This window comes from Bos taurus, chromosome 6 (assembly GCF_002263795.3).
Source record: "Bos taurus isolate L1 Dominette 01449 registration number 42190680 breed Hereford chromosome 6, ARS-UCD2.0, whole genome shotgun sequence".
NCBI lineage: Eukaryota > Metazoa > Chordata > Mammalia > Artiodactyla > Bovidae > Bos > Bos taurus.
The window spans coordinates 17206166-17218528 of NC_037333.1; the positions used below are offsets into that span (position 1 = coordinate 17206166).

Below are 12363 nucleotides of genomic sequence, written 5' to 3' on the forward strand. Positions count from 1 at the left end.
CGACCAGAAAGCCTGGCTCAAACACGCCTTACTCCCCAGGTCTGTTGGGGATGCTTCTGTTTCCTGTCTTCTAAACCTCAGGGAGGCAAGTGATTATGAGTTCTTTCAGGTTTTCCCTTCCGGCACGTGCTCGCTCGCCTGAGAACAGGCTACGTGTTTCTGGCAGGCACGAGGCCTGGACACCCAGCCCCACGGCAGCCCTGTCCGTGTAAGGCCTGCTCTTCGCTCTGCCTTGCTGACCAGTGGCCTTCGCATTGCTCCTGTTTGCATACCACCCCTGCCCTGATTTCCGTCTCTGTTAGGAGCCTTTTTTCCGGGGTCTTAAATCATCCTCAGTTTACCAAACACAAAACATCTAATACCTAGGAGACAGCCGCCTCGCCTGCTCGCTAGATGCTTCCTGCGAGTTTCTCTTTCCGGGTCAGCGGGGAAGGGTCCGCACCCCGCCCACCGCATTGGGAAGCACTTCCGGAGCAGCAGCGGAAGTGGCCCCACGGCTTCACTTCTAGGACTCTCTTTTCAGTAGACCCGTGGGACTATTCCCAATCGTCAGCCTACTCCCCCAACAGTAAAAGTTCAGGCTCTCTGTAAGCCTGTAGGTTCGAGGTGAACCGTGGCTTCCTTTCAAATAGGGCGCAGAGGAGGAAGGTGGTCGCAATCCGTCTATTAAGCCTGGCAGAGAGCTCATCACCTAACATCCATCATCTCATTTCATCTCAGCCACTTCGTGGGACAGGACCCACCATTCTGCCAGCTCTCTCCAGAAGACAAGTAACCGCCGCCCCCCCCCCCCCCCCCCCCCCCCCGCCAAGGTTAGGCTGCATAGGTAAAAGAGTGGAGCTCAGCACTAGATCCCAAGTCTGTTTAATTCCAAAGCCCTTTGTGTCCACCATTTATACCAATTAATTCTGCAACAGCCATAGTTGGTCATTTTAAATAAAACATTAAATAGAATTAGATTTTTCTGTCAGGAGTTAAAATTTGTTCTGCCATAGAAATAAAAATGTGATTATAAAATATTGAGTGATTTTAAGAACAATTTACACAACCAAATGGGTTGAAAATGCAGCAATGCTTCCATTGTTCAAAGCATTTTTGATTAATATTTATGTACCATCAGTGCCTGTTTACAGGAGAATTGGTTCCACAAAATTACAGCCACACTTTGTATTTTGGTAAGACTTAACTGGTTACTTAGATTGAAATGTTAAAGGGATTAAAATCAAGGTGGGTCAAGACAAAAGCTTGTTTCAAAGTGTGAAAAGTGTAATTTGCAAACTATGGAAGTGAAACTAGTGTATGTTGTATAGGTGTATAGTGTGTGTTGTATAGGTGGTGACTATACAGTAGCCGGTCCTGATTTGAAAGCAGAGGACCTGACTGACCACAAAGACCCTTCTCCCCTCGCAGCCCTTGGCAAGCAGTAGCTGTGCTCACCTGAGAAAGCAGAGACTGGAGCACGGGGCTGAGAAAGCCACTCTCCACTCCTGTGTGTAAGAAGATGTTCAAAATTCCTTCCCAGACCCAAACATGACACATGCAAGAGAATTTTCGAAAATAACAAAATATTCAGAGGCCAAGTGTTCTGACTTTCTGGCAGGCTAAGGGCACACGGAGAAACATCAGCCAGGGAGACGGCTGCAACCCCCCACCCTCACCCCAGGCAGGCTGATGGCCACATCCCTGAGTCTGCTCTTTCCTGGAATCCAGTGGTCAAGAGTGAGCCCTGCCATTTCCAGGATGAGGGCCCACATCCTGTGGGCAGTCCAGTCAGAGAATGAGAAGGAAAGGAAGCCCCTCCTAAGCCCAGGGCTCCTGTCAAAGGTCAGGAGCCAGCCTGAGAGTGAGCAGGGGGCTGTCAGACCACAGGGTAACCTTAAGTAATGGAAATGGTGAGGGTGTCACAGGTGCTTCCTTTTCTTCGTTAGGAAATATAAGAATAACCTACAAGTTTCCTAAACCAGGTTCTGTGTGTGGTAGAAATGTATACACATGGTTATTTTTCCATTATGCTGTAGTTAGATTCAAGTAAAAAAATTTAATAAGCTCCCCTTTATCCATCATGAAATGGGTGGAGGACAGTCTCTTAACCATGAGCACCGTGACCAAGAATTCCAAACAAGGATGCCCATTTTAGGGACAGTACTGTAAGGAAGTCTGGATTTGAAATTTTCAAATTTGCTGTATTTTATCAAAACCTAGTTCTAATCCTGGCTCTGTCACAAAACTTCTGGTCACCTTGAGCACATCACATCAGCTCTCTGTTAATGAGGCCACTGGACCTCAGGGTTTCTGATGTCTTTGCAGCCTCAAAATTCTATCTTGGAAGACACTTTCTCAAGCCAATGATTAAAAGAAGCTTATGTTACACTATTTCTTTCTGCTGGCAAAGAAGAAACAGATGTTCCTTAAAAACTGGTTTTGTGCCTTTATTACTGCTTTCCTGGTAAGAAATCCGGAGTGACAGCTACAGGCAGGCTGTACATAAACACCTTCTCCGGCCACTCCTTCCTCACCATTGCCACTCAAAAAAGCGACCACAGGCCAAAGACGGCACAGCTTCCGCCTAAATTACCAGCCTTTACTTTTATAACCATTTAAACATATTATGATTTTAAATTATACATGTTTATTTCAATTCAAATTTTCACAGATTAAAAAAACTGCATTTTATTAGAGTCAATTTGCAGCAATGATTTCTCATGGGAAAAAAAAAAGAGACAGACAATAATCATTCAGATTTCGGATTTGAACAAAACATCTTCCTGCACTTGGAGATCTTCCCACTAATCCAGCAGCAACATCTCAATGATGAGTTGAATCAAGACATGATACCTGACATCATGCCCAAAGGAGGGTAAGGCTTGAGGCTGCAGGCAGGAGATAACCCGGTAAAGGCAAGAGGCAGGTGCTGCCTCGCAGCCTCCACAGACACAACACAGTGTCAGTGGCTGGAGACTTTCCCGTGCGCTAACAATGGACACAGGATGCTCTCGCTATAAGTAAACGAATTCAGGTTCTGGCAACTCTTCATGAAAACAACAGGTTCAAAAGAAATGTCTGCTCCAAGGCACCAAGGGTGTAAAGCTTTTTAGAAGATACACAGAAATGAACAGACTGAAAAAGGGAAAGGGAATTAGCTTCTCAGTGGAGGAATCTGCCATTACTCTAACTCTTGTAAATGATTAATTCAGATAGATTACAATCAAAACGTACATCGAACAGATCGTGCTGTGGGAGGGAACATCTGACCAAAGACCATTCCCGCGGGCACTTGGGGAGCTGCTGGTATGTGCTTACGGGGCTTCGTCCTCGAGCCAGGGAAGCTGCTCACTTGTATTTGTAAAATCCTTCTCCAGATTTCTTGCCAAACTTTTTCTCTGCTACCAGCTTATTCAAGGATGGGCAGGGCTGAAACAGGGGGTTCTTTGAGTCCATTTCATGCCAACCTATTGAGAGAGGGAAAAAGAGCTTAGGATGAAGTGCTGGGTTTATTTTACATCTCAGCATTCCCAGGGTGAGTCTGTTGGCCTGAGTCGCATGAGTGAGGCCCGTGGGCCTCTCCCACGTCAGAGTAGGAACCCTTCTCCCCACGCTCTGCCTCCAGACTCGCAGAGGCAGAGGGAAGGCTGAACATGAGCCTCAAAGCAGGGTTGCACCACTGGGCCGTGTCTCGCTTGAGGCCCAGCTCTCCCATGGCCCTTCTGTTCATCCAACCCCTTCCTGGAAATAGCTGATGCCAAAGGTGTCCATTAATTTGGTGGCTGGACCCCTCAGTGACACAGTGAAATGACTTTCAGGCATGTTAAAAATCTGAATTTGCTGCTACTGGTATTTTATATCCTCATAAAGTTCTTGCTTCCACTAGAACCTCCCCTTGCTCCTTCCCATAGGTATTCTTCGTACAACTTGGTACTATGAGCTACATTCAACTTCAGTAGCCACTACAGTAAAATGAATACACAGTTTTAAATGGTTCCGCATCTTGAATGCAGTGGCTACACAGATCAGCATGCCTGACAGAATGACTGTGTACCAATGCCAGTTTCCTGGCTCTGCTATCACTGTGGCTGCTATGAGATACAACCCTAAGGGGAAACTAGTACACAGGCCCTGTCTGTGCTGTATTTCACTGAATGTGGGACTTCCTATGAATTCACAAGTCTTTCAAAACAGAAAGATTTTTTTAAAGTTACCTTATGAGACTAGGCAGTCATATTTTTCCTTCAGTCATGTTACTTGACTCTTTCAGCTGGTGGGACAGGACTTTGGAAGGCCTACTAAGGCTCCTTATCTATTTAAATAGGCATTTAATTTAATTCACAGTTGAAAGAGACTACCTCAACTCAACTCTAGACAGACAACAGGGAATTCCAGTTCTTACCGTCTAGGATGAACTTCGTAGTATCCAGCCCAACATAATCGAGAAGCTCAAACGGACCCATGGGGTAGCCGGCGCCCAGCTTCATCGCCATGTCGATGTCCTCCTTGGATGCTTCACCTAAGCAGCAGAGGGCAGCACTGAGCCACCACCACCCTTCCCATGGTCACCCTGTCCGCGCTTAGTCCCTGAATTACCAGTGTTCTACATGTCATGCACATTCAAGAAAGTTCTGGAGTCAGGATTTCCGGCTTGGGTAAGATTTTTCTAAGAGGTAACAAGATTTTCAAAGCTACTACATGAAGTTACTCTGTGAGGTAAATTCTCAAGCATTACCATTCTGTTCGTGGAGAGAGAAGGCCCCAGAGGCCAGGAAACATTAGTTACTTTCTAATGCATTGGGATTCTCCTTCTCTGGAATAACTTACTAAAAAATCCTTTAAAGCTACAGCATGTTTGTGATTGATAAAGGGACTGTTTTTTAAAAAAGGAAACAATGAAGCTATATGTTTTTCTATGTATTGTATGTATACTTTTCTTTTTTACCTTTCTTGGTTTTGTAAGTAATGAGTCATTCCTTTGAAATCCCACACAAATAAACTCTTTAGTCAAGATAATGTTTAAAGAAAAGCCGAAACCTGACTTAGAACTGCCACTCAAGTTTGAAAGTGTGTTGAGGAAACTAAGACAAGAACCAAAGTGCTTTTTCCGTGGAATATTATCCTTCACATAATGTCTGTGGACCAGAGGTCTTTAGAGAGAGCAACCTGTCCCCTTTCTCCAACATCAGGAGCACAACTAGCCTGTAACGAGTGTCTGTCTAGAATTTTGTTCCAAAGCATAAAGAAATGGTCAGTTAAAACAAAGCTAAATAAAAAAAGTGATTAAAAAACTTGAGAGGACGTCACAACCTAAATATTTCAGATATTTTAGGCATGAGGAACAAGAACTACTTAAACAGGCATAAACGTTCTATTTTTAAAAGCATATGAAGTACTAAGATAATGCCAAAGGATTTCAAGGTGGTTCAGGATGATTAAAATACCAACCAATTATTTCTCCTGGGTGACTTTATCGGTACTCCTCTGATTAGTCAACCAGAAGTTCTTTAGAATGATTTGAGTTTCAGGTCAGAAGAGAGCAAAAATGATCACACAGACATTAGCCTTATCAGGCAGCCTCACTCATTCATTCAACTTCTGTTTAATATCTGTTATGTATCAGGCACCAGAGACTTGGAATGAAACAAAGAAAGACAAGTACTGCAGTGTTCATGATCTAATGTGAGGATTCAGATGGGCAAACCAAAACTTTCATCTAACAAGTGCTGAAGATTCAGGAAGATTCACACGGCTATGTGGGCAAAGATGGAGAGGTTTACTCACAATGCTATGACTTCACCAAAACCACTACCCAGGAATGGGTCCTGATGGTCCTGAAGAGAATCCCCAGGGAAGAGCAGGCAGGGAAGGGCATTCCAGACAGCAAGAACAGCATGTGCAAAGCAGGAATGAGAAAGCACATGGCAGCTGATAAAAGAGTCTGCTGAGAGGATTTCATTAGGCTCCCAGGCTTCTGCGGTGCAGAGGCCGAACACTGAAGCAAGCCTAGCATGCTTCTGGGGCTCGCTCCTGCTGCTCCTTGCACTGGGATCCTGTCCTCAACATCTGCAGACCTCTGCTCAGGTGCCAGAGCATCAGAGACTCCCCTCCTCTCTGCACATAACCTAAGAGCTATCAAGACTCCAGGCTAGGACTCCTGCCACCCCCTAGACCCCCTATATTTATCTTTCTCAAGGATTACTGGTCACAACCTAACATGTTATCTATTGGTTCACTTGCTATAGGCTGTCTCCCCTTATTAGAATATCAGCTTCCTGCGGATAGAAATCTCATAGCATAATGGTTCCAACTTACCTTAAAGCCATTTAATCAAATCAATATTCAGGAAAGACAATAAACCCTAGAGTCAAGAGTGTTATCCTAGATTCAGAGACTCACTTGACTATTTTATTTCTAAAAAATAATATGAAGACATAGCACATTATGGGGAAAAAAATCTGAACAGTTTTACAAAGTCAGCACAATTCTAAAAATTCTGTTCTGAGTAAGAGTAAAAGGAGGGGGGAGAGAGAGAAATATATAAAAGAGACTGGAATGCCAAGTGGGAGTTAAACATGGTATCATGCTTTAGATCATTAATTCCTAATTTTTAGAGTCAAGCACTTCAAATCTGATACCTTTTCCAAAAAAAATGTGCATATACACGAAATTCTGCATCAACCTTAGAAGGTTGATAGGGCCCCCCACCCCCACTCCCTATCCCCTAACTCTGGACAAAGAAAAGCATCCTCAGTGAACTCCCAGCTCTTCTACAGACCTGGGAACTGGGGACCTGCCCAAATAGGCTTCTTCTGCTGGATCATCAGCACCACCTACCGACCATTCTTGGCAAAACAACAAACCAGGGTCACAGGCAACAGGATCAGAACTTCAGCGCAGCCACCATTCCTTTATCCAACAGCAGCTACCTAAAGCCTGACTTACACAAGCACCTTGGAAATATGAAGATGAGGACCCAAACACTGAAAACGGAGTACAGTAGGAGAAGAAAGATGTGCGCCATGCGGCAGGCATGTGCCCTAAAGCAGAAGCAAAGCATAGAGAGTTATGACAACAACAAAGATTACATCCAGCTTGGAGCACTGGGGACGGTCCAGTGGGGCCTTGAGAGAAGGTGGGAGTAAGGCGTGAGGCAAGACAAGAAGGCAGAGGGTGAGGAGAAAGAAGGCTCCCTGGCGAGGGCACTTATCCGGTAGGCTCCGACGGAACCACTGAACGTGTCCCGAGCACGGCAGGGACACTGTGAGCAGGAGGTCACACGGTGACTGGGGCACAGGCTCGTGACACTCCCAGGTGTCACCCAAGAAAAGCTAACCACACAGCCCCACCACCCTGCCAGAGCTGCCTCTGACCCGTCAGTGGCGTCCGACAGCAAGTGCTGTCTGCTGCGGCCACCAGCCTGCTCAGAGGTCTGCAGAGAGAGCCCTGACCCCAGGGATGAGATTACAGTGGGAACACCGGCAGCACCAGGAGTGAGGACAGAGGCTGCGAGGCACTGTGGAGGAAGGCCTGACCCAGGAGCAAGGAGGCCCACAGCCAGGGAGCGTGGTGAGCGGCAGCAGTGTGCCCAAGACCCCACGGACAGTTGGCAGATGCACCGCTAAGGGCCTGTGAACTCTGAAAGCTGTTCAGCTGCCCAGGAGGCCCGAGTGGACAGTGATGGAGCGGATTCTCTGTTCTAACACCCCACACATCCTTCCGACGACCCCCTACCACTCAAAGCAGCGCTCCGCCCACCTGTCTTAAGAGGCATGCTCACCTCAGGTATATCAAGTATTTGTTATGTGCCCAAAATTCACAATGAAACCCTACTCCCTAAATACAGTGGTATAAGGAGGTAGGACCTTGTAGGAATTGAAGAGTCACGGGGGTGGAGCTCGCAGAGCTCTTCCCAGAGTCACAGGAGAGCTGGTTTCCTCGCTCCGCTCTCTACCATGTGAGGACACGAGAAGTCAGCGGTCTGCAGCCAGAGGAGGGCTCTCACCAGACACTCGATCGTGCTGGCACCCTAGTCTTGGACTATTGTCTCCAGAAATGTGAGAAATAAATTGCGGTCATTTATATACCACCCACTCTATATCGCTGTTTTTTTTTAAGAGCACATAAGCTGACCAAAATAATGTCATACAGAGAAGTTCTCCACCATGCGTTCGGAAAGGGGTGGGCTAAGCTGCCCTCACGGTCCAACTCTGCTGCCGTGCAGAAATGGAATGCACTGTCCCCTCACCCTCCTGGACAACACGATATTGAGGAGAGCAGTTTGGAAAAGGCAGAAGCTAAGTGCGATCCCTTGTTGCCTGAGGAGCCGCACTACAGGCAGGCTGGCAGGGGGAGACTAGATGACAGGTGGGAGTCAAGTGACAAATGAACAGACATGGCAGGTGAAGGAGGGTAATCCATAACACTCTCAGATTTCAAAGGAGAACGGAGGCAGCTCAGTCACTCCAGCAGGTGAACGCAAATGGGATGGCAGGCGGGCATGTGAGCACGCTTGCCGCTGGCAGAACCGTGAGGTGGCAGAAGGGACACAGTAAGAAGCCTGAGGCTGAGGAGTCCAGACCACAGAGCGGCTTTCCAGGAAACAGCGCCCACCCACTCCAATACTCAGTCCCTCCAGCACACTGAAGCAGCACCAAGGGCAAATACAAGCACTTCCCCCTGGGGTCAGATCCCCCGCCCAGTTTCATCTCCCCGGTGGCTATGATGGTGAAGGTCAGAGGGATCCATCTGTACAGAAAAGGACCACTGCTGATGGGAGGAAAGCGGAAGACAAGAAAGTGACTTTCAACTTACAGCCAGACACGCGGTTCAGGTGAAAATGTATCAAAAGTGACAGTATGTGTCAGTGAGAAGAACACCGTTCAGAGGTGGATCACCCATATGCTATATTCTAAAACATTACATTACCAAGAAAACCCCTGTCTTTCAAAGGAGGGCAAAACGCTTCATGCTGTCTTTGAGGTGCAATTAGATGTATTTGTTGATAGAAAAACACAGAAGTGTTGGTTTGATCTTGAAGCAAAAGTGAGGCAAATGCCTCCATAAAACACAGAGAAAAGTTTTAATATTTAAAGCAGATTTTGAGGAAGCAAATATGCTTTCATCTCTCTAGAAGAGCTGGTATAAATGCTTTGTTTCAAAAATGACATTCTCAGGAGCAAGCATTTGTGAATGAAGTAACTGAAAACAATTACAGTTGCTTTTCATTCAGTCCTATTAAGGCCTGTTTGCCTTTGAAGCAGAGATGAAACAATTACCTTCCACAAATGCCATAGGGAAGGTAGGCAGGAAGATACATGACATTTTCTAACCTTGGATCATGTCCCAGGTCTATTTCTACAACAGGGAAAATCATTCTTTGTCAATCTACCAGTACTGACGAAAAACCATTTTAGACCATTCTTAAGGTTAAAAAAAAAAATGCATCATAACATCATTCAGGAAGGACCGACACCACTGTCAGAAACATTCCTTGTCACGTTACAATCTTGTTAAAATTTCCTATCTCCTGTCACAATTTTACAACCTTAGGGAATTTCAAAGGTTCCCTAGCCCAGTGATTTTTATATCACTGTCATCGTTTTAAGCAATAAACCTCTTAGCCAGAGATCCAGGATAGAAACCCACGTTGGCCTATGACTGCTCTGCCTGAGACTGTAGTTGGAGGTGGCTGAGGGGGAAGTCCCCAGAGTCACCCCCGAAGCCTCCAAGGGAATCGAGGGGGTCCTGGGAACACAGTGACAAAGGCGCCGGGCTCGGGGTGAGGCTGATTCATGGGAGTGGGAGAACAGAAGCTCCTCCCCTGCTCCACAGGGCCCAGCCCTCGCACAGAAGGCCTCCACGCCTGCTGCCCGCGGCCCGGGCGGGGACAGCTACCTCGCTCACACAGCCTGACTGCTTCCATGAGGTACGGCACCAGAAGACGGTTCACGATAAACCCAGGCGTGTCCTGTCAGAGGAGAGAGAAAAACGGACAACAAGTGAATTTCTGTGAACTTTATCTTTACGTAAAGTCACCAGCTCGCTCCTTCTCACCCTGGATTATCACACACATTTATCAAGCTGTACATTTTCAATGTTTCAAAGCGCCAAGACAGCCTCGTTTCTATGCCACATGACAGTTTAACCAACTATTACAGTAACCAGAAGCCCCTACTGCACGGGTCCTGAAAGGAGTAAAGGCGGAGCCAGGGGGCCACTAGAAAGAGCACAGCTTTGGGAGCGGGTGGGTCTGGGCTCAGATTCGAACACTCTTTGACTTTGCATCATTCTGAAACTCAGTTTCATCATCTGTGAAATGGGAGCAGTAATTCCTACCTCACTAGTTGTGAAGATAAATGAAAGCACATAAAATGCTGCACATATAGCATTATTATGCTCCCCTCAAACAGTAGACCCTTTACTCCTCTCCTGCATTTCTTAACGAGTCTAGAAAAAGTCACACTCCACCCTGAACGCGCCTCGGGAGCACAACTTCCCAGCTGTTGAGGATTTCCTCGGGCTCTTTCTATGTGCACTCTGGCGCTGGGCACAGGACTCTGGAGCTGGGGACAGGGCCCGGGACAAACTAGCAGGTCCCAACAGACCGAGGGCCTCTCCCAGCTCACCGATCAAGACTCCTCCCAGGAAGACGCCTTTCTTCGTTCCCCTCCTCACTCAAACACTTAACCATCTCTCCTGGAGGGATGGTGGGAATGCGGATTCTGTCTACTGACCTCTCCTGGGAGCTTGTGAGGCAGGCTCGCTTGGTACCTTTTCAGTGGTTTTTATGGAAAGTTGATTTCCATTAAGTAAACAGAGTTCCCTCTTTTAACAAAAGGCTGATGACCCTCCCTCAGGAAAAAACCCTCACCGTGGCCCAGGCTGTGAGTCCCGTTTCAAGCACACACTGGGCACTCCATACACATCTGAACAGAGATGCCCAGCTCCTGTGTTCCTCTACTCACCTGCCTGCATAATGTACCACAGGGCCGTTCCTCCTTTCACTCTGGACCAACTGAAACCACCCCTACGCTACCTCTCAGGAATACAGAGATGCACAGAAGAGCTTTATCTATCTAACCAAGACCATTCATATAATTATGTTGATTTATTAATAATAACCAGGGCAAACCTGTTTTTTAACTTCAAAAATTAACTGCAGAAATTCAGGACAGGGTAGGGTACCTGACTACAGGAGGCCACACCATACACAAGGTTAGAAATCAGAAAGTAGCCTGGGAAAAGTATTTTCTCCAATATACGGAGTGTTCATATATCACTACAAGGCTGCTCTGGTGGCTCAGTGGTAAAGAATCTGCCTGCCAATGCAGGAGACATGGGTTCAGTCCCTGGGTTGGGAAGATCCCCTGGAGAAGGAAATAGCAGCCCACTCCAGGATTCCTGCCTAGGAAATCCCACGGACAGAGAAATCTTGTAGGCTACAGTCCATGGGGTTGCAAAAGAGTCGGACACAGCTTAGCGACTAAACAACAAAAAATCGAAGAAATATTCAGTAAAACAAAAGAGCACGTTACCAGTAAGGTTACTGGCAAGGGGCTTTGTCCCCATTATGATATTCAATGCTGTTGAAGATACAGAGATACTCTCATAACACTGGAATGTAAAGAGACGCGGCCCTTTGATAAAGCAATTTAACTTTATGTACTCATACACCTTACATTTTTCGTACACATTTACTTATTCATTAAACACACTTTATTTACTGTACTTATTATATAGCAGGAATTGTTTGTCCTAAGTACTTTACAAACAGTCATTCACTTATTCCTCACAGTAACCCTGTAAGGTAAGTTCTGTTGCTGCCTCTGTGTGAGGGAGAGGATGCCGAGGCACAGGGAGGTTACGAGACCCGCCCAAGGTTACACATCCAGTAAGTGCCGAAGCCAGGATGTGAGCCCAGGCAGGCTGGCTCAAGTCCACGGCCTTCACCTTTTCACACCACGCTTTGCCTGTGAAGTCTTCCTATGAAGAAAGACACGTTTTAGGCACACTGATGTCATTCTTCTATGTTGGGTGTTACTACGCTATAATCCTGGAGGTCAGATCCACATCTATTTGTGTAAATCAAGTTTCAGTGGGGCAGACGCACACTACTCCTTGCAGGTATGGTCCATGCTGCTTTCCTGTGACAGCGGCAGAATGCAGCAGTTGCAGCAGAGACTGTACACCCTAGAATACTTCTATCTGGCTCTTGAAAGAGAAGCCTGCTGACGTTTGTTCTATGTGATTTCCTCTACTATCTGGATGCCACACCAAGGGCCTGAATAACTGACCCTGAGAGTTAGTCAGGGTCTAAAAGACTCCCTGAATGCCTAAGGTAGCACCTAAAAAGAGAGTTCTGCGACGATGTAACAAGAG

The 12363-nt window shown here is 46.6% G+C and overlaps 1 protein-coding gene across 1 annotated transcript in view; it reads right to left on the bottom strand.

The window, feature by feature from the left end:
- Positions 1 to 2609: 2609 nt before the first annotated feature.
- The window catches only part of HADH (hydroxyacyl-CoA dehydrogenase), a 43434-nt gene continuing 33680 nt past the window's right edge, over positions 2610 to 12363 (bottom strand). The window contains 3 exon segments of the mRNA NM_001046334.1: positions 2610 to 3449; positions 4385 to 4501; positions 9880 to 9952. Of these exon segments, the coding sequence (NP_001039799.1) occupies positions 3331 to 3449; positions 4385 to 4501; positions 9880 to 9952 (309 nt within the window). The 3' untranslated portion in view covers positions 2610 to 3330.